Source organism: Narcine bancroftii, chromosome 2, assembly GCF_036971445.1.
Source record: "Narcine bancroftii isolate sNarBan1 chromosome 2, sNarBan1.hap1, whole genome shotgun sequence".
Classification (NCBI taxonomy): Eukaryota; Metazoa; Chordata; class Chondrichthyes; order Torpediniformes; family Narcinidae; genus Narcine; species Narcine bancroftii.
In genome coordinates, this window is record NC_091470.1 from 45592456 (window position 1) to 45619204 (window position 26749).

Below are 26749 nucleotides of genomic sequence, written 5' to 3' on the forward strand. Positions count from 1 at the left end.
AAGTGGCGCTGTAACTACAGGAACAGTCCCTCTCGGCACAGCTGGGGACCGGGGAGGACTGGGTGGGTGGGTTGGGGGAAAGCGAATGACTCTACTGCCAGATTTCCAACAGAATGAAAGCCGAACATAAATTGGCTTTTAGCTTTCAAAGGTATTTTAATCTTGGAGCATGCAACATTGTTTTGCCTTTGAAAGATTCTGGGTATTCACTTAGGACGGGAGGCCACAGAACGGAGCCAACGACACCAAGCACTTGGTCAAAAAGTGTCAATTTACCACAAAGGTCCAGCACACACATCACATGCAACCAGCGTGTACAATCTAAATGGTGCCGGCAGATACGAGGAGTTACGCTGTAAGGGTATCCTAGAGAGAATTTTAATTATAAAGTAATTTGCAGTTCTGTTTTGAGTAGCTTGTCCATCTGCACAGAGAAATTAACCAAAGCCCCACCGCAGACACCGACGAGTCACGCCTAACTTATGATGGGGGGGTCTGTAAAGCTCCGCTTTCAATGGCAATTGCAGCAGTAAAGTCGCAGACTTCCTAAATTCTGAAGCGAATTTCTCGAGGATGTTGCCATTTGCTTCGAGGTTGAGGGTCACCAACGCAAATCGCTGTGTGTGTAATTGCCGAACTGGCCCGTTTGAAAGTTAACGTTGGCAGTCGCAAGTTATTGCAGGGGTGTGCTGCTTGTCAGTCACGGGATCTCCTCGGCCGATCAGTGGTTTCCATCTGTTTGAGCTCCACCCACTCCAAGCACGCTGTCGCTTCCACGAACCCCACACAAACTTGGAACTCAAACTTACTCTTGTCCCCTTAAGGACATGCACAGTGAGCGCCTGGGAAAGCCCATCATGTTCAAACACCGCTTTAAACTTTTCAGGGGCAATTGAAACGTCAGGGTAGCTTTAAAAAAAACCAATTACACCCCTCATAATGGAAAGCTAATTTCGTTCGGTGGCTTTTATGCTGTTGCTATGAATCCATACTTTTCTGCGGAGAGACGAGACCTGTCATCATTCTTGTGACCGCTACTTGATGTGTGGTTGAAATAACCGACAGTGCCTTGATTCAGAATGCCTGGAAGCAAACCTCATGTGTTGGAGCCGGCGTTCCGCAGCCTGGCAGTAAGTACTAAAGCTATGGCCAGGAGGTCCTGTACTTGGGTCAGATTGAGTAAAAGTTTCAAGTTGGCTGATGGGAGGTGTGGGTTACCCTGGGCGGCGGAGGGCTGATCTGCACGATGAGTCTCCGTTTAAATCCGGAGGTGCAGCACAAGGAGACGGGCATAATTTGTGCGCGATGTTCCCTAACCTGGAAGAACCCTTCACTTCCTCAGTTAACCCTTCGTAGCCCTGAGCATTATGCGAGGGTGTATTTTAACTCAGCCACAGACTCACTGGCGCGAAACAAACTTAACCTGCTGAACATATTCTCTAATTGCGAACGTGGACGCTGGATATTGGAGTGCGATGGTTCAATATTTCAATCTGTTCCACTGGGTTGCCCTTCAACTTGCATGCCCGTTCCATTCCATGGACTAAAAAGGTCCAGCAGTTCTTCCATGCCTTTCCATTTCTTTTCTCTGTTCCGTTCACAGGTGTTGGACGGGAGTCCGAGCAAGGAGGCGGCGGTGCCCTCGGAGTCTGGCCTCAGGAAGAGGTTCCAGGCGGCGGAGGAAGATTACTGTGGCAGCCGACCCGCTCCGGAGGGAGCAGGAGCTGTCTCCGGGACCGAGTTCTGTCCCATCGAGAAGGAGGAAAAGGGAGCCTTGTGCAAGAATTGCCAAGTCAAATTGGCAGAGCTCAGGAGACAAGCGATGAAGCTCGTCATCCCCGGGTCCAGCAAGGTAGGGGTTAACTCAATGCCATCTTCCTACTGGCACTGCCCCCAAAGGACATGGCTCTCTCCAACTCTTGGCACCTGACTCTCGCTACAGGGTTTGCGTTAGGTGTTTTAGACGGAGTGTGCCGCAAACTCACTATTTACTGACAGCTCCGCAGTGCCTTCACAGCCTTCAGACTGCAGATTGAGAGTTGACACGTCAGTGGTCGCTCGATCAGCGGGAAAGCCCAGCGCACTGAACACAACGCTGTCGCAGTGAGTCCCGGACCTAGGAGATCTCTTCGCTTAAGCTCAACTGCGCCGGTGGGGTGTTGCAGACTGGAAGGCACTGCCCAGCTCCTATCGGAAAGCCTGACAGCTTTCCCCCAAGGATTAGAATCTACTATCCACCCCATTTCGAACAAAGTAAGACAGCCCCTTATCGAGATAGCAGGGCTTATTGTAAACATGAAGGATTCCCACTGGGAGAGTCGGGTGACCGTGGCTCGTCAGATTCACATTAGAGGTGTAGATGAGGTGCACAGATTACGCTGACACGACTCCGCCGCGAGGCCACTCGAAGAGACGGCCAGGCAATTGCAAACTCCTTTGGACTGAAAGAGAGCCATTTCCTGCTATCGATTTGCAGTAATTGTGTTGATCTCTTGGTTGGTTTGCGCCTGTGATTAAAAATCCAGCGATTTGAAGGAAGGCAAAAGGCGTTGTTTCCGGCAATAGAACAAACTTTTTTTCACAGTAGTTGAAATTCAAACGCTAATTACGGGGACGATCATTTCCCCCCTCCCCCCCCCCCCCGAAACCACAACCAATGTCAACCTGCACAACGATCTTGTCTAATCGTGCCTTGAGACGGCTTTAATGATCTATTTTAGGACACCCGATCAAGGTTTCAGTCTGATTTACTCTTTGTCTTGCACCAATCTTAAAATCTATTTGTTTTCCTAACTGTCCGTCGTGCAGAACTCTCAAGGAAGAGGATTTTATTCCATTGTCCAGAATGCAGACGCTGTCGTCTTCATACCTGTGCTCAATGAGCAAATGCTTCTGAATTATAATCGAGTTTTTTAAAAAATTCTGTTCATTTCGCTTAAAGATAACGGTAGTCATGGGATAAAGACCATTCTGGGCAGCAGGAGACCGTCCTCTCAAGACCACATTGTGTGGTCCTTCTTGCTGGTGATGCAGTGGACCAGGGTTGATTGATGCATTTGACTTTTTTCTCCAAAGACAGATTACAGCATTGCTTATATCTTCAAAATGAAGAGGTCGGATATTTTAATCGAAGGCGAATAGATGTACTCGTGTGGTTTCACATTTTCAAACTATGTCTGAATAAAGTACATTTCTGTAGACTCCTCAGCAATATCCATACTGTGTTTTGAAAATTAAATACCAACACAGCATTATGAGACACCCCACTCCTTTGAACTGAGTGGCTTATTCTCTGAGGTTTACACAGCATTTCAGCCCTTTGTTCTTCAGTTTAATAATCCACAAATAAACCTCTCCCTTTGAATATTTCAAAACTACCCATTCAACTTCTCAGTGGAAGCTCAGAGCCCTTAATAATGTAGCTACTTCCCCCAACAAATTAAAGGATGAATGAAAGGTTATGCTTTGTTTGCCATGATAATCATGGGATCTTTCAGCAATGGCTTTGAAAGTACTTGATACTTGGATTGGAATACCCTTTGGTGTTGGTGGGTGGGGTGGTTTGAAGAGGGTCTGCATTTGGCTGTATTACAAGTTACTGAAAAGGCACTATTCCCCATTTTTCATTATGCCTACAAGATTTTCCATTCATTATACATACAACATTGAGATATATCAAGATGTATTATTACAGGCAACATCAAATAATCACACAATTACATCTAAATATGAAGTGCTAAAGTATTTTTGAAATTAAGGTTATGGATGTCTACATAGAGTAGATGATGCACACAGCCTCCAATTCAAATATAAACATTTTAATTTCTTACATATCTTTCATTGGTCGCTTACTCATGGCATAAACAATGATCCGTTATAAACGGGTGTCTGATGTAGCAGATAATGACAAGTGCCAATAGGATGCAGAATAATGAGGATGATTAAACCTGGAAACAGATTTTGGAAACTTTGGGAAAGCAAAAAATCAACTTCCAGACCTCCATATAGCAGGAAGTAAGTTGTATTTTTCCCCTTTATATTAGTTTTTTTTGTCCACTGATTTATTGCCTTGCACAGAGAGCTTGTAAAATCAACACGTGAGAAAGTCTGGAATGATTTATTGATGTTGTCCTTTCATTAACTGTGTTGTTTTGTATTGACCTAATGTTGTTGGTTTGATTTTGAAGGGATATAATTGCTCCAGCTAAATCTCCAGGCAATGATTAGTGAAAGTCAGTTTCATAAATTATAACTATGAGGAGTTATGGTATTTTCAGCTGAATTTTGACAGTGGAAACATCACCTGGGAAAATTTAAGGACTTGAATGTAAATGAGCATTTATACATTCACAAATTTATTACAATACACAAACACTAATAATTAAGTAAAAACACAGAGTTTAAACACACCTGTGATTACAGTTCAGATCTTGTACTTTTAGTTTTGATTAAAATAAGTAAAGCTGTAATTTATTGACACATTTATTGACAACACTGGCGCTGCTAACGAACTGTGTGAAGTGGTACTGAAGTGTATGACTCACAGCAAACAACCTGGCAGACAAAGTTACCTATAGTATGTACACAAAAATAATCTGTCATTTACTGCAATCTGGTCACCTGGATCAATGAACAGGGGGATTACCCAATCACCTTCACTCTGAATGGCCATAGAACTTGCACCACTGAACCTCTTGCAATTTTCTTCAGATAACTGGTACAACCTTGGTCATTCATTTGTTGTATTCTCTATTGATGCTTTACTGTACTCAACAAAGATGAGTTTTGGTTTGGGATCATATTATGCATGAATTCTTTTCTTTCCTGAGTTGGAGCATTTCCTTTGAAACTACAACTTGTGGAAAACTGAATATATGCACTCAAATTAGAATAGATAAATTTAAATGACATGCTACAATGGAATTAATTCAGGAGTATCTGTCTGGGAAGAAATCTAAATTTCAGATCGACTCATCTGAATCTATTTTACATGAGGCAGGAGTTTGTTTGCACTCAGGGCTGATGACTTGGGACTCATTGGGGAGAGTCAGCACGGGGAAAATCGTACAATTTCAGTCTCAAATTTGAATTTTTTGACGAGGAACAAACAAGTTCGATGATAGCAGGGTGGTAATTGTCTACATTGTCTGTTGACAAGGTACTACATGGCAGGGTGGTCTAGAAGGTTAGATCACATGGGATCCAAGGTGAATTTGGCATTAGGAGACAGAGGGTGGTGGTGTGAAGAGTTGTTTTTAGACTGGAGGCCTTTGACAAGAGGTATGCTGCAGAAATTGGTACTGGGCCCACTGTTGGTCATCATTAATAATGTAGGATGAGAATGTAGGTGGCGTGGTAAGTAAGTGTGCGGATGACACTAAAATTGCTGGTATAGTGGACAAGAAGGTTATCTAAGATTACAATGGCATCTCGATAAACTGAATGAGTTGGGTGAGGAGTGCCAGAAGGAGTTTAATTCAGATAAGTGTGAGGTAATCAAACAGGGCAGGAATTAGTTAGTAATAGAAGGGCTCTGGGCATGTTGTGGAACAGAGAGACCTAAGGGAATAGGTACATTGTTCCATGAAAGTGGCAACACAGATAGACAGGGAGGTGTAGAAGGCATTTGGCTCACTTGGCCTTCATTGATCAGGGCATTGAGCACAGGAGTGGGGAATCATGTTACAACTTTACAAAACATTGGTAAGACCATAATTGTAGTACGTGTGTAGTTCTGGTTTACCTGCTATAGGAAGGATGTCATTCAGTAAACAGGGTGGAAAAAGCTTCATGGAGTTGAGTTGTAAGGAGAGGCTGGATAGCCTTTTTTCCTCAAACATAGGAAGTAAGAGATAAGGTGAATAGTCAGTCTTTTTCCCAGAGTAAGAGGGTCTAAACTAGAGGGCATAGATTGAAAGTGAGAGGAAAAGATTTAAAAGGGATCTGAGGGGCAACATTTTCACTCAATGGATGGTACACTGATGGAGCAAGTGACCATAGGAAGTAGTAGAGATGGGTAAAATTATGGCATTTAAAATATATTTTGAAGTACATGGATAGGAAAGGATTACAGAAACATCAAGCATAGGAAAATTGGACTAAATCAGAGAGGTAAATGGTCTGAATGGATGAGTTGGGCTGAAGAACCTGTTTCCATGCTGTATCTATGATGACCCTGTGACCCAGCCTTCTCAGAATAGAGGATAAGTGCACAGCTCCTGGAAGAACCAAAATATCATTCTTTTTCAAGTCATTGCAATGTACTCTGGCTTGAGACATTCTGCTTTACACTATAGCAATCAAAAGGCTCCAAAGCCACCTCCTCAGGTAGCTCATTTCACACACCCAGCACCCTCTGTATGGAAAAATGTGGCCGGCATTAAATATTTCCCCTCTCACCTAAAACTTATACCCATTAATTTTTGGCTCCTCTTTCTGAGGATGGCATAGTTAGGGTAGCAATTACAATGCTTTTATAGCACCAATGATCTGGGTTTGAATCCAGCACTGTCTGTAAGGAGTTTGTATGTTCTCCACATGTCTGCATGGGTTTCCTGCGGGTGCTCCCATTGTTCAAAAAGTACTGGGGTGTGGGTTAATTAGGGTATTTGGGTGGTACAAGCTTGTGGGCCAGAAGGGCCTGTTACCATGATGTATGTCTAAATTTAAATAAAAAAATAAAAATTTAAAAAGACTGTGACCATTCACTCCCTCTTTGTTGGGGCCTCTATTGATGTGTTATTCCTGAGATTAGGTAGCACTAGGGGCTGCAGAGAATGGAAAAGATAACATCCTGAATCTATAAATATGACAAATTCAAATCCCACCTACAACAAATGTGATCAGCCACATTTCTGATCTTGCTGAGAGGGAGTGGAGAAGAAAGTTAGTTCTCTTTTGCATCACCTGTATGTAATCTTATAATTGCAGGGCAGCAGGTGATATCACTGCAGTGCGAATCAGAGCATGTTAGATTCACATCTTAATGACTGACTAAAGAGCAGCATTGCCATCGGCTGAAATGAAAGCACACCTTTCCCCTATTTTGCCCTTTCATGAACTTCTGGCTTAGACATCTAAAATAAAATCGAAGAAAAACAAAATAAAAGGTGAAAGTTGTTACAGAAATAATTTAATTGTAATCAGTCATAATTAGGAATTGTATGTACAATATGTTATGGCAGGGTTGTAAATAAATCTTCACAATGCAACATTAACAGACGAAAGGAAGATTCTTCCAGTCCTAAAACACCATGCCTGTTGATATATTCTGGCTTCCTTTTACAAATTAAAGCATTTTGTTCTCAATTAAACTCCCCTTGCTAAACTGAGTACATCGGGGTTTTTCCAAAACAACTTTAATCTCATATTTATAATAGACAATCTTTGTGAGGTTTTTCAGTTGGTTGTTTTTCCAGACTCTTTTGTGTAGTCTTCCAAAGGCGCTATTTGCCTTGGCGAGTCTGTTGTCTATCTCATTGTCGATCCTTGCATCTGATGAAATGGTGCAGCCGAGATAGGTAAACTGGTTGACCGTTTTGAGTTTTGTGTGCCCGATGGAGATGTGGGGGGGCTGGTAGTCATGGTGGGGAGCTGGCTGATGGAGGACCTCAGTTTTCTTCAGGCTGACTTCCAGGCCAAACATTTTGGCAGTTTCCGCAAAGCAGGACGTCAGGCGCTGAAGAGCTGGCTCTGAATGGGCAACTAAAGCGGCATCATCTGCAAAGAGTAGTTCACGGACAAGTTTCTCTTGTGTCTTGGTGTGAGCTTGCAGGCGCCTCAGATTGAAGAGACTGCCATCCGTGCGGTACCGGATGTAAACAGCGTCTTCATTGTTGGGGTCTTTCATGGCTTGGTTCAGCATCATGCTGAAGAAGATTGAAAAGAGGGTTGGTGCGAGAACACAGCCTTGCTTCACGCCATTGTTAATGGAGAAGGGTTCAGAGAGCTCATTGCTGTATCTGACCCGACCTTGTTGGTTTTCGTGCAGTTGGATAATCATGTTGAGGAACTTTGGGGGACATCCGATGCGCTCTAGTATTTGCCAAAGCCCTTTCCTGCTCACGGTGTCGAAGGCTTTGGTGAGGTCAACAAAGGTGATGTAGAGTCCTTTGTTTTGTTCTCTGCGTATACAGAGCCGTTGTCATACCCACACTCCTGTTCGGCTCCGAATCATGGGTCCTCTACCGGCACCACCTACGGCTCCTAGAACGCTTCCACCAGCGTTGTCTCCGCTCCATCCTCAACATCCATTGGAGCGCTCACACCCCTAACGTCGAGGTACTCGAGATGGCAGAGGTCGACAGCATCGAGTCCACGCTGCTGAAGATCCAGCTGCGCTGGATGGGTCACGTCTCCAGAATGGAGGACCATCGCCTTCCCAAGATCGTATTATATGGCGAGCTCTCCACTGGCCACCGTGACAGAGGTGCACCAAAGAAAAGGTACAAGGACTGCCTAAAGAAATCTCTTGGTGCCTGCCACATTGACCACCGCCAGTGGGCTGATAACGCCTCAAACCGTGCATCTTGGCGCCTCACAGTTTGGCGGGCAGCAGCCTCCTTTGAAGAAGACCGCAGAGCCCACCTCACTGACAAAAGGCAAAGGAGGAAAAACCCAACACCCAACCCCAACCAACCAATTTTCCCTTGCAACCGCTGCAATCGTGTCTGCCTGTCCCGCATCGGACTGGTCAGCCACAAACGAGCCTGCAGCTGACGTGGACTTTTTACCCCCTCCATAAATCTTCGTCCGCGAAGCCAAGCCAAAGAAAAGAAGATAATAGACAATAGAAATTTAGAAATAATTTTTATAATAGCATTGCTCATCCATGTGTAATGACAAGAAAAGTTTGATGGGAGTCAGTTTGATGTTGAGACTGTGCATCATTTAGATATAGGTGCAATTAAAATATATTTTAGCCTTTCACAATTTGACTCGAGATGCATGGAGTTTAAATAATCATCAGAAATTCAAGTAAAAAGCAATGTGAGTTTTCCCTTCAAACACTAAAATGTAACGTGACCTACATAGTAAGAGCTTCTCATTTTTAAAGCTGGGATTACTTTGATCTTGTGTCACAGAAATTGATGATAAATATTAACTAAATATCAATGTTATTTAATTAACTTCCAAGCATACACTTGAGCTTTTAGTCAGCTGATTGTTTTGGTATGATTAATTAAATGGTTTAAAAAATGTCAGAGCCACTCTGGTTTCCAGCTATGAATGTACACAGCTAGTAGAGTGTAATGATCAAAAGAAACACTGCACTTTGTTGCAGACACCCAGTTTGGTTAAAGCTTTATTTTTATCCACTATAGAGGAAGGTCTGTAGGCATGGCTGCATGCATGGAGCACTCATGGAGGAGGTTTCTTTGCACATGGAATTCTGGAAGGGCAGGCCCGCCATTGCTTTTCCAATGGTCTTTATAAATTGTGTGCGATTGCACTACCAACTTTCCCACGCTGTTTATAAATTGTACACTATTGCTATTTATTGCTAGCACTTTTCTCTCACTCTCTCTCATCTGAGAATGCAATTCTTATTTTCACACGAGGCTAATCGGCACACCGGCATCCAGAGATTACAGTAAGGGGTGAGGCCATCAATCTCTTTCATGCCAGCATTCAGACAATTTTGCTTTCACACTTGACCCTTAACCAGTCAATTGGCCATTTATTCCTGGGATAAGGCGCAAGTGTGAAAGGGGGTAATATTAAAGTGAACATTAAATGGAGTTAATCTTGGCTTAAAAAAACCATGCAGACCCATGTTGTCTTTAACTATGATTCTCACTAATTATTCTAGGAATGTATGTAATGGACAGTTTCTTGAATGGCTGACCCGTCTGAGTTAAAAGAAACAGAGAGGGGAGATGAGTCACTTACTTTGATCTTTTGTAGCAAAAGTTTTATTGAGGCTTGTCCAGTTAAATTTCTGGTCCGTGGTAATCCTCAGGATATCCATGCTGGGAAACTAGGTGTCCTTATGGAATCATTGTTACTTTCCAATCCTTGTTGCGTGCCGGAGTTTCATTTAAATATTCCTATTGCTTTATTTTGAGGAGTTACAAGTGGTTTCAGTCCTGGGCTCTATAGTCATTTTCCTTGTGTCCAAGGTAGGAAAGACTCCAGCCATTGGAGATGATTTTTTTCCTTTGATTCTAATTGGCCAGTTTGCAGATAGAGTGCATCTGGGCAATTTTCCACTCTGTTCTGTCAGAAGAGTTTGGCAAGAAGAGGCATAGCTCATTTTTTAAATTTAAAAATTTTAAATTTAAGCATGCAGCACGGTAACGGGCCCTTCCAGCCCAAGAGCCCTTGCTGTCCAAATATACCCAATTAACCTACAATCTCCTGCACGTTTTGAAGGGTGGGAGGAAAATGGGGTACCTGGAGGAAACCCATGCAGGCAAGGGGTGAATATACAAATTCCTGTCAGTCAGAGCAGGATTCAAACCCAAGACACTAGAACAATAATAGCATTGCACTAACTGCTACGAAACCATGATGAATGTAAGTCTTCCATAATATGAGTCAGATGTTATTTGATCCCATAACACTTACTGTATCTTGTGCTCTCTGCCATTTCTCGAAATCACGCGGAGTGACTCAGACTGATGAATCACTGATGAAAGGGACCTCAGGATGATCAACCACTCAGCACTTTTAGCTGAACATGGTTGCAAATACTTTAGTCTTGTCTCCCCCACTATCACTGAGTAAGAACTTCCACCGTGTCTTCCTGTTAATTGAATGTTTCAGGTTGGCAGAGCTTTGAATAGAAACATTCACTGTGGGCTTGCATGACACCATCTTACCACATGCTGCTTTTGTTGTTCATCTTGCTTGTAGTTCCAAGTTGAGATATAATTTTTTCATATGCTTGGATATGTAACTTAACATGGCTGATTTAAAACTGAGGAGCTGGAGCAAAGTGCCCCTGGGATCAGGACAGTTGTGCTGAACCCTTCGTCCAAAGATGGAGGAGATTAGATGTACTGGGATCTGAAATCCAGCTCCTTCCTGACTTGCAGGCGAGCAAGTTAGAAATGAGATGTCCTGCATAGCCTCTACAGCTGGCAGTTCTCTATCGAGCCACTGACCAGTGAGTAGGACAGTCTGTTGTATTCCCTAGCTGGGAGAATAACAAGAAGTCAACCTTTTTTTCCTCTGGGAACTGGAATTGTGCACTTCCTTTTGATTTAATAATATTTACTTTTGGTGTGGCGCTGGGAGGGGCACATAGAAATAAAGCTCTAAAAGCAGCTGTTTATTGGAGGCTGTGCTGAAGACAGGTATAGATTAGATTCAAAAGGGGCTTCTATCCTGAGCTTTCATTTGAAGTGTTTTCCTTGTGGAGTTATCTGGTTATATAGGTTCTGTCTGTTGACATTCTGCTTCACTTATTTTCTAATTGAAATTAATTACAAATAAAAGCAAGTCTGACCAAGGCTGCACCTTGTCTTGCTCTCTTTGAATTAAGCATAAACAGTTTTGTTTGGGGTGATTTCGGGATGATTTATATTAATCATGCCCTTCATTATGGAACAATTTGCTTTACCTTACATTTGCAGAACAATTCAAGCAATAGCTGAAATATGATGATAAAAATTAAAAATCTATTTAACAAGACTTGTAGACATGGTTTCCAATTATTTCTTAATCCCTTTACAGCAATTTAGAGAGTGCTTGAGGCCCTTTACATCAAATTTCATGCTGGTGTTCTGCATTTAGAAGCTGCAGCAACCTACAACCTTTTGTGTTCTTGGAACCCTGGTGACCTTTCTTAAAGTTGTTTTTGAATTCAAGTATAAAGTTTCAAAACCCTGACCTGAAGCAAAACAGGTGGAAGGGAACTTTGTTTGCTGAAGATGGTTCATGAGAGTGGAACAACTAAACCATGGCCTCATAACTCAGCAAGAAGCTATGAAATGTGAGCTCAAAGAGTGAAGCAGATCCAAGCCAAAATAATACCTCTTCCTTGTGTTAACGGCAATTACTTCACAAATATGATCACACCTTGTGATGGTGCAACTTGAGGCATAAGCATATTTGCTCATCTGTGCTAAGCATAACCACATAAAGTGATTGTTACATTTGTGCATTGTTCAAAGGGTTTTTAAAATAAGGACCGTATTCTGTCAAAAGCTTCCCTTTTATAGGGAAAGTGACATTTGAGATCCTTTAGAAAGAAATATGTTGAATTAAACAGTTGCAGTTAAAACACCAGGATTGGAGAAGCATCTTTAGTTGGTAGCAATTTTTCCTGTTATCAACTGAGTTCTTCACTCAATCAGTCTTAAGAAATCTGCCAGCCTGTCTCTCAATGAGGTGATCAACAATCAATGTTCAGATTAGAATAATTATTCAAGAAAATCATATTTTGATATTTTGATTAAAACTGCATTTAGTTATTAAACAGCATGAATGATAAAAGTTGCTGTTCACGCAGCAAAAAATTATACAGATTTGTTTTAAGAATTATGTTTACTTTTTTTTGTTAGTATCTTTATTTGTTATGTTTTATCTTTTTTTTTGTAAGTGGGCTTTTTTTTCTTATATATAATATTGTTCACTTTATTAACTCTTCACTCTTTATTTTTGGGGGGGGTTAGACTAATTTTAAGTTAGGTTATTAATGTTGTGTAATAATTATTGGGGGGGGGTTAGTTTATTTAGTTTACCGATGTGGTACTGTAATTTTATTATCTTACTTTTATTCTTTTTAAATGTAATCTTCTATTTTATTCATGTTATAAAATCTTAAATAAAGTTTTAAAAAAAAAGAATTATGTTTACTGTGGACCTTACCATTTATAGTTTTCATTTCAGTGTACTTTAAAGCTTAATTTTCATTAATTATTCTGCTGTATATGGTGTGCTTCAGCAAGGAATCAGTGGTTCTCCTCTTGTCCATTTTGTCTCTGCTTTACTGTTCTGTGTTGGCATATTCTTACTGGGTAAATTGTAATTTTGATATAGAATTGGGCCTTCAGTGCAAGCCTTGTCTACATTCTGTTACCTGACCACACCTGGAGCTCAGTCATTGTTTCTGATACAAGCGCAAAAAAAGGGAAAAAATCAAGGGTTGTTGTTCTGAGTTTGAATATTCCCACATATGGATCAATGTTGCAAAGACAAATTCCCTTTCCTTTGTGGCTGGTCACCTTCTTAACCTTAGCCCTTCTCCACTCTTCTCAAGCATTGAGTGAAATGTACTCATGGGTTCTTCATGACGAAGATGAAAACTCGTTATGTTGCTGTCTTTCAACTCCCAACTTCTCTCCCATTTTTCATTTTAATTTCTTAATCCCATTTCTAACTTGCCACAGCCTGAGCCACTGTTACTCTGCAGTCTAGTTCCCACCTTCTACCTTTTCCTTTCCATATTTACTTCATCAATAATATCCATCGCTGGTTAACTTGTCCCTCTGCCCATGCAACTTTTGATGCAATTCCTCTTCAAGTCTTCCGTGTTGGCTTCTTATAAACTACTTCTGTAATCCATCTATTTTTAAAAAAAGTTCAAAGCAGGATGCGTTTCTTATTCTTACTCGCCATTATCTCCTCCAGCCCTATATTTCTTCATCAACAGTTCCCTGACTCTTGCTTTGAGCATAACTTTCTCTTAACAATTGGTCTCAATTGCTTGAGACCAGCTTTCTAAATTTTATCCCTGTTGGATTAGGCTGGAGTCTCCAAGGAGGATGTATAAACTGTCCATACCACCTTGGCATGAATGGGCATTCAATTAGTGGGGAAAAAAGATGATTGTAAATGTCACAGGGGATAGTGTATCTGGGGGAACAAGCTCCATTCTCTGCAATGTCCGGATTGCTTGAAGACTGTGTTACCTGCTTGGTGCCAGGGTTAAGGACATCTTCTGAGCTGGAGAGGGTCTTGGAGTGGGAGATGCAGGCTCCCATTATTGTGGTCCAAATAGGCACTAATGTCAGAGATTGAACCAGGAAGGATTTTTTTTTAAATATTAAGGATAATGACAAGCTTGGGGCAAAATTGAAGAACAAGGCCACATCAGTGACAATCTTCAGAGCATCTGAGCCACATGTAAAGAGGATTAGTCAATGCGGGGCTCAAAGATTGGCAGGGCAGAAATGGGTTCTGATAGATGGAGTACTATTATGCCATTGCATGCAATCACAGCTGATCATCCAGATCTGTACACTGACTTCCCTGCCATTGGGAACATCCTTCCTGCATCTAATGTGTTTCATGCCCTTTTGTGGATAAACTGAGCAATTGTTAACATTGTTTGGGAGTCATCTTGTGGCTTCTCCACTGAAATAGCTTTCCTAGAGGCATGGTGAGATCTGAACTCTCTGAAGCACATCTTCAGTTTTACAGCCTGGTTTTTGTTGTATCTCATTGCCTTTGCTTTATGAGTGCTCTTGGTTGTTTCTTGACATCACATGATGTGAATCAAGTTGCCCAAAGGCTGACCGCTGTTATTGACAGAGTGTCCTATCCCACACCCATATGTCTATTCATGGCCTCATGCACTGTCAAATCGAGGCAACCCATAAACTGGAGGACCAACAACATCTGGGCACTCTCCAGCCTGATGCCATTAACATTGACCTCCAATTTCCATTAAAACCCTCCCACGAGTCTTTCTCCTTCCCTATATCGCTGTTTCCTTTCCATCAGCTTCCCATCGCTTCCCTTTCCTCTTCTATCAGAGTTATCCTCCCCCATCACTTCTTAGCTTTTTCTCCTACCCTCTCACCTGTATCCACCTATGACATTACCTGTGCTTCTCCCCATGCCCCTTCCTCTCTCCTCTCCTCCTCTTTCCCCTGAACCCTTCCCACACCATTTTATTCAGGTGCCTTCCTGTTTTTTTTTTTTTGCTCATTCCTTGATGAAGGGCTCAGGCCTGAAATGTTGGTTACCCTTTACTTCCACTAGATGCTGTTTGATCCATTGAATTTCTCCACCTCTTTTAGTGTGTGCACTTGACCCCAGCAGTGCAGACTTTCTTGTTTAACTCCAAAATTCTGCCCATGAATGCAGCCTGATCCACTGAGTGCCTTCAGCATATCATTGTTTGCTCAATCTTCCAACATCTGGTCTTTGTGTTTCTCTGCCTTCTGTAATGGTGGGATCTTGGGAGGAAGACTTGTCCTCTTCTTGGTTCTTTTGGCAAAATAAGGTAGAATGCAGTTGGTGGAAAATTTCATAACCCTCACATCGAAGGAAGCAGCTTGGCTTACCAAGTTAATGACAGTTCTCATATTGCACCACACACTTCCTAGTAAAGTCTTCTCTCACAACTCCACCCTATCTAACAGAAAAGCCATTTACAGTACCTATTTAATATATCAACTGAGCATAGGGTCACTCACACAGTTACAGGGAGAACTCTGCAAAGACAGATAGAAGGAACTATAATTATTGTATCAGTAAAACACATGAAGGTCTGCAGACACTATGGTTGAAGTAAAAACACAATGCAGGTCAAACAGTGTACTTTATGTAGCAAAAATAAAGATAGATAACCAACATTTCGGGCCTGAGCCCTTCAACAAAGCATAAGCAAAATGCTCAAACCTTGAAGAAAGGCTCAAGCCCAAAATGTTCAAATGCAATCAAATTTATTGTCATCTGATTGGACAAGTACAACCCAACGAAACAACATGCTCCAGTCCTCAGTGCAAAAACACACAGACACACAACCAGACATCACAACATTCAGACAAATAATACATATGTTGGACAAGTATTCGTTTATAGAAATAAATATTGTCTCATGAATATGAGAGCCTCGGATGATTAGTGTGAACAGTTCCTCTGGTTATTAAGCATTCTCACTGGTCCTCAGCCTGGTGGTACTGGCTCTGATACTCCTCTATCTCTTCCCTGATGGGTGCAGCTGAAAGATGCAACCTACAAAGTAGAATGGGTCCTCAATGATTTTGCATGCCCTCTTCAGACAACAATTCCAGTAGATCACATTGATGAGGGGGGAGGGAGACTCCATTAATCCTCTCTGCTACTCTTATGGTTCTGTGGATTGACCTCCAATCCATTTCTCTGCAGCAACTGTGAAGCAGTTAGCCAGGATACTCTTGCTAGAGCTCCCAATGAAGGTTGACATAATGGTGGCCAGTACCCTTGCCTGCTTCAGTCTTCACAGGAAGTGCAGTTGCTGTGTGCCTTCCTGACAAGTGAGTAGATGTTGAGTGTCCACAATAGGTCACTAGTTAAGTGAACTCCAAGGAGTTATATATCTTTATCTTTGCTATATAAAGTACACAGTTTGACCTGCTGAATTTCTCCAGCTTTGTGTTTTAACTATGATAATTGTATCTCCATTATTAAAGCTCAAGTCAATGGGTCATTTTCAATCTGCTATAGACTTAGTTTTAGTTTCTGGATGCTTGAAACGGGTTCTCTAATGACAATCACTGCCCAAAGTGCATATATTAAAAAAAAGTGGGAAGTGAGAGAGACATTTGACCTTGCACATTTTTGTAAATTGCATAAGGAAATGATTCTTCAGTCTGGGATGCATCACAAGGCTGACTTTGAATGATAACTGGTTTGTCATGGTAACAGCTCATGAAATGAGCTTTTGCCAAAGGAGAAGGGTTATATGGTTTTCTCATTATCCAGTGATATGGAATAATTCACAAGCTGTCTGCTTGTGAAATAATAACTCATATTTACGTTGAGGTTTAATGCCCTTAATAGCGGTTGAGTTATCAGTCACAACATTATGTACCTTCCAATTATCTCCAAACCAATGCCAACTGCCAACCTTTCATCTGTTATACACCATCAGATTAACCAGAGAAAAACATTCATTCTATGCAAGGAAGGCTGCAGTAGAAAATTAAAATAATGTTTGTAGAGGGACAGAATTGAAAGAAAAACTCATAAAAAAATTATATCAACAAAACTGTTTTGTTGCTTCATTAATGAATTACTAGAGAGGAGCATGGGGAAAGAAAATAATAACCAAATTGGAAGAAGGAAACTTTCCTCAGTATGGTTGAGATCAAACATCCTCCAACTGAATAAACGAGTGGACTTCTGAGACCTATCACATCACTGAGGCGAAATACATTTGTAAATTTTTCTAAGACATTAGCACGGATAGCATTTCAAGGATAGCATTAAATACATTATTCTGTGGAAAGTCTAAAATAACCACAAACTGAAAATTAAGATGACCTGGGAAAGATGATTCAATAGAATTAACTGGAGGTCATCTGATAAAGTCTGTAACACATCATCTTATGGTATTTGGGTGCAACCTAAATTGCTTCATTCCCACAAGAAAATCTGCAGACATTGTGATTGTAGTAAATGGACAAACATGGTGGAGCCACTCAGCAAGATATATATACCTTGACAAAGGGCTCAGGCCTAAAACATTGGTTATACAGGCATGTATTTGCCACCTATGGATGTTGTGGGACCTGCTGAGTTTCTCCAGCACTTTTGCATTTCTATTACTTCATTGGTCATGCATTGAACAGTTCACACTGTTGTCTTTTTCCTCTGATGCTGGGATAGTTAAGAAGAACAGTATGTCCAAAATGGGAAATGCATTTCATCAGAATGATTTTTCAATTGCAATTAAGATTATGATCATTTGAGTGTGTCTGATGACTCATTGCCTATAAGACTGAAAATAAGAGATCGCTACATTTCAGAAGGGAGACATTAGTGCTACGAATACTAATATTTTCTCATGCTGTGCAGAAGTACAAGTGCAAAAGACATTACTTTTATTATTATAAAGAGGATCAATGTATGAAAATTATATAAATATATTAAACTTTATATGTTTTTCTTCCTTGTGTGCAGTTGTACACCAAATTTTAAAATGAATAGGGCTCATAGGAAGGAGGTTCATGACCTGCATGACCACCTTTTGGTGGCCAAAATTATGAAGGTGCCTCTTTGTAGGTAGTTTCTGAAACTATAATGTAATGATGTGGTTTATAGGTCCATAAGAGCCTATATGTGAATAGATAATTGGATATATTAAAATGAATATGGGATGTAACTCGTAGGCTTTAATGCTCATACAAAATCTTTTATTTTGATTATTTTTTTCTCTAATGTATCAGAAACGAATATTTTTGTTGAGGAGATTGTTAAATAGAAATTCAATCCTGCTCAACGGTTCAAAATACATTATGTTTTTTGGTGTCAGCACATTGGACTCTGCCTTGGCAATGAATTCCATTGATTTCCTTGCCAGAGTTGGAGAGTCTAATTACATTGAAAAAGAAACATTACTTTGTTGGGCTGGAAGCGTTCAGGCATTGTTGTCTTGGCTCCCTTTGACTGGTGAGTTTCCCCTCACCTAGAACGTGGAACTGGTCAGTATTAAAACCGGAAGCACAATTTTTAAAGTAACTATTTATCATATTTTAAGTTAGCTCATTAAAACTGCAAGTTGAGTATTCAAATACCTGGTGAGAGAAAAAGTTTGGGCTGGCACTCCTGTCTAGTAACAAGGGAGGTGCCTTGTCAGCAGTGCATTTAAGACATCAAGACAAGTCTTTATCCTGCTTCTTTGCATGGATGTGAAGACGTTGATAACACTATTTTAAAGGAGAGCATTTATTACTTCAGCATTCACTAAAATGCCTGTGGCATCGTGCTGTGCTCACTTTGGCTGATGGCTTTTCTACATGACCACAGTGATTCATAATCCAATAAATATTTCATTACATGTATTCTTTCTGGGAGACTTAGGCCATGAAAGCTATGATAGTGACTAAGTCACTTGCCTCTTGCCTCCATGAGCACGAGATAGAGACAGATTTGGGTTAGGGTTGTGTTCAGTTTTGAGAGTTTTTTTAAATTATTCCACTCAATCCAGATCAAAATAAAATTGATGTGTTGATTCTGCAACTTGTATGTATCCGAAATGCTTTTTCTTGGTTTCAGTTGTTATGAAACCTTGTCTGTCATGAAAGGTAGGTTAATCTGAGACTGCAAGGAAGGACGCAAGAAGGAAGGAGTCAGAGATCAGAGGCTAGAATGAACAGAGCGTGTTGAATGGATCTTGAGGGACAAGCTGATATACAGGCATGATAAGTGAACAGGATACATGGGTGTGGCTTTGAATGTGTAATGCACCTTCAAATTCATTCAGAGCTTGTGATGAAATGAGTACTTGCAGATCCATCAATATTCCATCTGCAAGATAACCAGCTGCTCTTGCCCGTCAAACCTTCGAGCAGCAGTTTCATTGGGCTCAGCTGAAACATTTGTCCCAAAGTCGGGCAGCTTGTTTAAAATGTGCACTTCAATTCTGCAGCACCAAGGCATTTTGGAGGAATACGTGTTGCTCATAAGGCTGGCATTTATTCCTCTACCTCTAACTCCCCTGAATGGATAGGCTTGCTGGTTAGGGGCAGTTCAGAATTAACCACATTATTCTGAGTTTGAGTCTCATGTAGAGCAGACCAGGAGTGAAAATAAGATGAGGAAGAAGGAAGGAGAGTCGGAGTATCAGAAAAATAGTAGAGACTAGCTGGGAGACAGAATGGGCAATAAACATTGGTTTTCAATTAATGGTTTGTTTTCTGCTGCCACTTGATTAGTTTGTTGAATTCAGTGATTGGCATACTAGGATTTGATTGATATCCAGTAAAATGGACCCATCTGCAAAATCACAGATTCATTGTGATATTTTAATCTCTTTTATGATTCCTACTCCTAATGAGGAGGTTTGTGCACCCTGTGTGCATCTCGTTAATATAGCAACAGACAAAATATAAGAGATTCGTGTAGCATCAGGATACAAATGGAAGGCATCCCATGGGATCCCTGCATCTGCTTTTAACACACAAATTCATACAGGCCATTCATTATGATAGCCAGTTTGGCTTAGTGGTGACACTTTCAGCGCTGTGTCTGAAGACATTAATTATATCTAATTTGTCCTCATGTTTGAGGTTTTGAAGTTTGAAAAAGGCATTAAACCACAATCCCCACTGCATGTCCAGGTGATTATGATAGATGACATAGCACAGAGGACTCAACCCACATTTGACATGGTCAGCAACGGAGATATACCTTTGAACTAGACTAGCAAGGCTATAAGATGGGAACAGAGAATAGGCGCAGGTCTTAACTGTGACAAATATGTCCCAGCAATGAATGTAGAACAATGAATTCCCTTCCACATTTCACAAACTTCAGATATGGGAAATAAATGGATTTTTTTTTGGATATTAGGAAATTCAAGGGATTTATGGCTAGAAAGTGGTACTGAGGTCAAAGATCTGAGATAATATGAAGCAAACTTTAAGGGCCAAGTGGCCTAATCTTGATTGTTCCTATTTGATGTTTTGATTTTGTGTGTATTGTTTGTAGAATTTTGTTGCGCATTAAGGTAGCGGGTGTGCTTTTCTATGTGACTCGAATGACTGTGAAGCAACAATTGATTCAGGATGTTTGAAGCATATAAATGGAATTCTTCCTTTCATTTCAGTGCACTGCCCCCTCATCCTTCATTGTTCAGTACTACTTCCCCCGCCCCCCCCACCCCAACCTCAAGTATTTATCTAAGTTCCTCTGAGATATTTTTATTTAACTTAGAATTATGATCCTTTAATACATTTCTTCAAAGCTGGTCATAACCTTTGCTGTTTCTTAAGCCACTTTCAGGTGGAATAGAAGGAGAATGTGGATCTGGAGCTGCTGCAGGTGTGTGCAAAGCGACATTCAGGTGGCAGCGCTGAAGGTGCTGTTCTGGCTCCTGAAAGGTCTGCAGTGGAGAGAGGCATTGCAGAGCAAACGCCGGCTCCTGTCGACTGTGGCCGTAGTCCCGCCCACTTACAGGTGCCTAGGGGGAGCGCTCAGAAGCAGAGAATACACCCCTACCCGAGGAGGGGTGGTAAGTACACCTCGGGTCAGGGTTCTCCGCTTTCAGGTGGCCTCCTAATAGCTGTATTTGGGTATTCTAGGCAGCTTTATGTTGGGGTATTCTGGCCACTTGAAAGCGACTTTAGGGAGCTTGTGTTCTGAGTTAACTGGTCTCGTGAAGAAGGGCTCAGGCCCGAAACATCGACTGCCTTTTGCTTTCTATGGATGCTGCTGAGTTTCTCCAGCACTTTGTGCACTGCTCTGCAGCCCACCATCTGCAGATTTCTTGTTAACCATGATTACCAAGTTGATTTCTAATTTGAAAATTGTAGGTGTCAAATAGGAACAATTTGATAGTTTGTTGGGTAGTCTTAGGCTATTGGACGATATTGATTTTGTGAAGATGGCACAGTAAGGCAGGTAGAATTTAATTCTTATATGTGTGAGGTGATGCACTTTTGGAGGACCACTCAGGTAGTTGTACTCAATGAAAGGTAGAGACTTTAGGACATTGAGGAACAGAGGGATCCAAAATCTGAGGAGGTGGCTGTGCTGGTAGATAAGGTGTTTAAGAAAACATATAAAATACTTTCATACACTCCCCAGCATAAAGCAAGGAGCTTAATCGTCCAGTTTTATAAAACATTGATTTGGTTATTGCTGGACTATTGTGTGCCTTTATTACACTGGAAAAGATACAGTATGTTGAACTTTGGCTGGGAGGGATAATTTCTGTTATGAAGGGAGACTGGACAGGGTAAGTTTGTTCCCTAGGAATGGATGAGATTGATGGGGAGATATAATAAATGTATATACAAAATTAGGATCAAAATAAATAAGGTTGAAAGTGAGAATCTTTTCCCCAAAGGCAGAAGTGTATAATGAAGATGACTGTAAGTTTATGGTAAGGAGGAGAAGGATTTGAAGGAATCTGAGGATGAACTTCTCCCCCTAAGGGTGTTTGGAATTTAAATTAATTGTACTGCCTAGTGGCAAAAGTTCTCAGATCATTTAAGATCATCTAGGTTACAGCCTTGAATGGCTAGATTACAAAATGCCAGGTATCGTGTTTACAAATGGAATTAGAATGCTGGCATGGACGTGTGGGACAAAGAGTCTGCTTCTGTGCTGACTTGAGTCTCCCCCGCCCCCACTTCTTTATTCTGAGCGTCCCTGACATTCCCCTTCAATCATTGGACATTTCCTAGGCGATTCTTGTGATGATATTCTTGAACCTGCGCTGAATTTTCGGATCAGTGTGTCTTGTTTAGAATTTTCGGCTCAGTGTGTCTTGTTTAGAATTTTTTTTGCACATTGTTCGTAAAATCTTACTTAAAATGGAAAGGTGGAATGTACTGGTTCCACTGCCAGGCCGTGTGGTTGGAGAAAAGAGTGATGGTGGGGCTTGGTGACTGTGTATGGATGCCAAAGATCAGAAATCCAAATGCAAACGTATAAGCATTCAGCAGAGAGAAAACGGCATAAAGCCATTCAACAAGTTTTACTAATGTTTAAAACCGAGAAGAGAAAAAAAGAGAAAAATGATCTTCCATATGAAAATCACTGTGAGAGGAATCCGTTGCATTGTTAAATTTGTAAGGAGATACCTCCAACTAATTATCCTTCCTTCCACTAATTAACACACCAAGTCCAACTGTCTCCTCTTCCTTTCCTTAATTCCAGCAGGACACCTTACAAAATTTTACATTTTTTAAATTTAAATTTTGAATTAAAGTTTAAAATTTTAAACTTTCAAATTTAGATATGCAGCATGGTAACAAGGCTCTTTCAGCCCTCGAGCCTGTGCTTCCCAATTACACCGAATTGACCTATAACCCCTGGTACGTTTTGAACGGTGGGAGGTAATCGAAGCACCCAGAGGAAACCGACACAGATGCGGGGAGAATGCACAAACTCCTTACAGACAGCGCGGGATTCAAATCCCAGTCCCAATTGCTGACGTTATAGTATGTTTAAAACATTTTTCTGTAATTTAATTAATACACATGGTATATTCACAGGTAAATACATAACAAATTAAATGCTTCAAAGATGCAAATGACAATAATGGGGAGCAAATGTGCAAATTTGTTTTCCATTTTACTGTGGCTCAGTGGGGATGGGTATGTTAGAGGGAAGAGAAGTTGCATTGATAATGAATGATGGTCTTTTGCACACAGCTGAGTGAATGTAAAAGTTGTGGTTCATTTTTGCATAAAACTAAGATATCGAAATAGTCTGCCCAATGATTTCCCCCATCCAGTATTCTCTTTCTTGCACTTGACAACAAGGATCAATGAATTGAAAACAATTGAGCAAACAAGTAGATAGCAAATTGTGGTCACAAGATTTATTCGTAATCCTAATTGAGACATTATTTATTTATTCTTTTGTACATATGGGAAGATCAAGTGATCTTGATCCTGTGGTTTCCAAAGAGCTCTCCTGTTCCTCACACCTTATCTGCAGTTGTTGCAGACTAATTGATAGAGATTAATTGCCAACAACAACATTTTCATTGTATCCATTTGAGAACCAGGATGATAGAAGGCAAATGGTTTGTGTTTATCTGGCACAGTGGTTCTCCACTGTTTTCTTTCCACTCACACATCACCTTAAGTAATCTCTTACTAACCAGAAACACCTATGGCATAGGTGTTCTGTGGTTCATAAGGGATTACTTAAGGTGGCATGTGAGTGGAAAAAATGGTTGAGAACCACTGATCTGGCAGTTCTGATTTCATATCTTATTGTTTGGTGGAATATTTCAGTATTGATCATGAGAAATGAGGTAGGACCACTAGAGTGTTATAAAATACACAGATAATATTGGAGTAAGACTTTAGGTTTCAAGCTTTTGTTTCCACTTACATTCCACCTTATGCCATAGGTACTTCGTGGTTAGTAAGGGATTACTTAAAGTGGTATGTGATTGGGGGATAAAGGTCGAGAATTACTGGAGTAAGGGGATCATGTCATGGCCATTGGCCTATTCATTTTCTTCTCAAACGAGGAAGCCAATTAGATGTAACAATCCAACAATGCAAAAAATTTGCTCAATGGATGTCAAATTATAAATTGAGTAGGGAACTATGTATAACCAATACATATCTATATTGAAACATCTAAGTACTCTTAATGATAACACTTGAAAGTTCAGAGCAAATTTTTTAAAAAATGATGTGATTAAGATTGTAAGTATTTTGAATGGTATGTCCCCTTGAGGAAGTCATTTTGAAATCTTTATATTTGTGTCTAGTGGCAGGCAATTAGAGTAGGATATTGAAGAAGTTAGCTCCATGGGGCTTCTCCTCTTTCTCCACAACCTGCCAGAGGAGGTGGATTTTTCCTGTATCTACTAGCACTGCAATTGGACATTATTGCAAGAGATGTAGTTGGTAGTATAGTCTTAGAAATTCTGCCAGTTCTATTCACAATATCCCTTTATTATCAATTGCAATATTGAACCTTTAGTTTCTTCAACAGTGCTTATCCATCAGTCATTGATTGAACTTGTATGCACATCAACTTCCCATGGTTCAAAGACCTTTGTTTTTGAAAGATTGGAATGGTAGAACAGATGCCCAGGAAGCAGGTCTTCCAACTGAAATATTATTCAAAATATATCAGAATCATTTAACTTTTTATCTCTTATCTTTCATAGTTCATTTGAAGGGTCATCATCCTGAAATGCCAGCTTTATGTCCCTCTTCGCAGATGCTGCCTGATTGCAGAGTGATTTTGCAGCATTTCATGTTTTACTTCAGGGTTGCAGCATATGCAGAATTTTATTTGTGAAGCATTAATTGTTTCTTGGGAAAATGGTAATTTTTGATTATGCCCCTCTTTCATATGCTCAGTTGAATTCAGCAGAATAGCTATATTTTCAAAAACTAAACTTCATTCACAATAATTTATATACAAAGAAAAATTGTTCAGTGTTATTTCACACTGTTGGTGTCATATCCATACATTTCCATCACTGAACATTCTTACATTCATTCTCTACTTAAAACCACTGCCACCACCGTGCACGTTCTAGTTACTCCCCTCTGTTGTTTGAGGGACTTCCCTCAGTCTCAGCCCCTCTATTGCCTGTTAGTGAAAGGACTCTGTCCTGTAGTTTTTCCCCACAACTCCCTCTCGTTGGCTGCGCCAAGCCTCAGTGCATCCCTTAGTATGTACTCCTGCAGTCTGGAATGTGTTCCATCACAAGCGTTTTGGTGTGCTGGAAGATCAACAAATTTCAAGCAGTCCAGAGGGTGTCTTTCTCTGAGTTGATGACTGGCTAGAAAGTAATAGTATTCTGCTGCTGTGAAATTCTGGCATCTATCCTATCAGCTGGAAGTGACACAGGTCCCAGCTCCCTTTATTGAAATGTACCTGAACGACAGGATGTGTGGCACTGGAGGCAGATGCTCATAAGTCTAACCAGAGCAGAGGAAGGCTTGGGAATCTCTTTGTCTATGTGCTTGTTAATGTATTTTTGATGTAAGTGTGAAATTTCAAAATTGTCAGGTAGATTAGTTTATTTTATTGGAACATTTTCAGATATTCAATTTAAGTATCCTCTTTTTCATAAAGATAGGAAGTTGATATGTCCTTTTAGGATAACAGCAAGCACAGAAATCATTGCCTCAAATTTTAAGTAAGAAGATAATGGTTTCATTGCTTTGAATGCCAAGCCATGTGATCCAAGTCTAGTTTTAATGGTTGATCCCTGGGATGAAGGGGTTGACTTATGATGAAAGATTAAATCGTCTAGGATTGTATTCGCTCGAGTTCAGAAGAATGAGAGGAGATCTTATAGAAACATATAGGATTATGAAGGGTATGGATAGGATAGATGTAGGAAGGTTTTTTGAGCTGGCTGGGGAAACTAAAATGAGAGGACACCGTCTCAAAATTTTGGGGAGTTGATTTAGGACAGAGATGAGGAAAAATAGTTTTTCCCAGAGAGTAGTGAATGTTTGGAATTCTTTAACCAGGGAAGTGGTTGAGGCTGCTTCATTAAACATATTTAAAATTCGGTTAGATAAATTTTTACATGATAGAGGAATTAGGGGATATGGGGAGAAGGCAGGTAGGTGGAGTTAGGTCATAAATTAGATTAGCCATGATCATATTGAATGGCGGAGCAGGCTCGATGGGCCATTTTTGGCCTACTCCTGTTCCTACTTCCTATGTTCCTATGTTTCTATACTGTTCTGTGAGAAGAAAAGTGTAATGTAATGGATATCACACTATACGATTTTGTGTAAAAGATGCCTGTAAACTTGAACGATATTAAACAAAATGTATAATTTTGTATGAGGCATACAAAATTATGAGGGGTATAGAGTAAATGTAAGCAGGCTTTTTTTCCTGAGGTTAGGTGACACCTTACTGACAAAAGACAAAGGAGGAAAAACCCAACACCCAACCCCAACCAACAAATTTTCCCCTGCAACCGCTGCAACCGTGTCTGCCTGTCCCGCATCGGACTTGTCAGCCACAAACGAGCCTGCAGCTGATGTGGACATTTACCCCTCCATAAATCTTCGTCCGCGAAGCCAAGCCAAAGAGGTGACTCAAGACTATAGAGAACATGGGTTTAGAGTGAAATGGGAAATGTTTAAAGGAAACATTCAGTGGAACCTCTTCACGCAGAGCGATGAGGGTGTGGAACGAGCTGCCAGCTGAAGTGAATGTGGATTCCATTGTAACATTTAAGAAAAAGTTGAATTTGGAATAGAGGGCTATGGTCTGGGTGCAGGTCATTGGGACGAGGCAGAATAATAGTTCAGTTCAGATTAGATGTGCCAAAGGGCCTGTTTATGTGTTGTAGTATTAATTGGTGCAGTGATAGATATTTGTATGGCAGGAATCCCACCTTGGGGTTCCGAAA

General features: G+C 40.7%; 1 protein-coding gene across 3 annotated transcripts in view; it reads left to right on the forward strand.

Moving 5' to 3' along the window:
• The first annotated feature begins 717 nt into the window (after window positions 1-717).
• The window catches only part of kif26ab (kinesin family member 26Ab), a 208366-nt gene continuing 182334 nt past the window's right edge, over window positions 718-26749 (forward strand). For all 3 annotated transcript variants that reach the window (XM_069916550.1, XM_069916551.1, XM_069916552.1), the window contains exons 1-2: window positions 718-1130; window positions 1604-1852. In XM_069916550.1, coding sequence (XP_069772651.1) covers window positions 1080-1130; window positions 1604-1852 — 300 coding nt within the window. In that variant the 5' untranslated portion in view covers window positions 718-1079. The remainder of the gene's footprint in view (window positions 1131-1603; window positions 1853-26749) is intronic.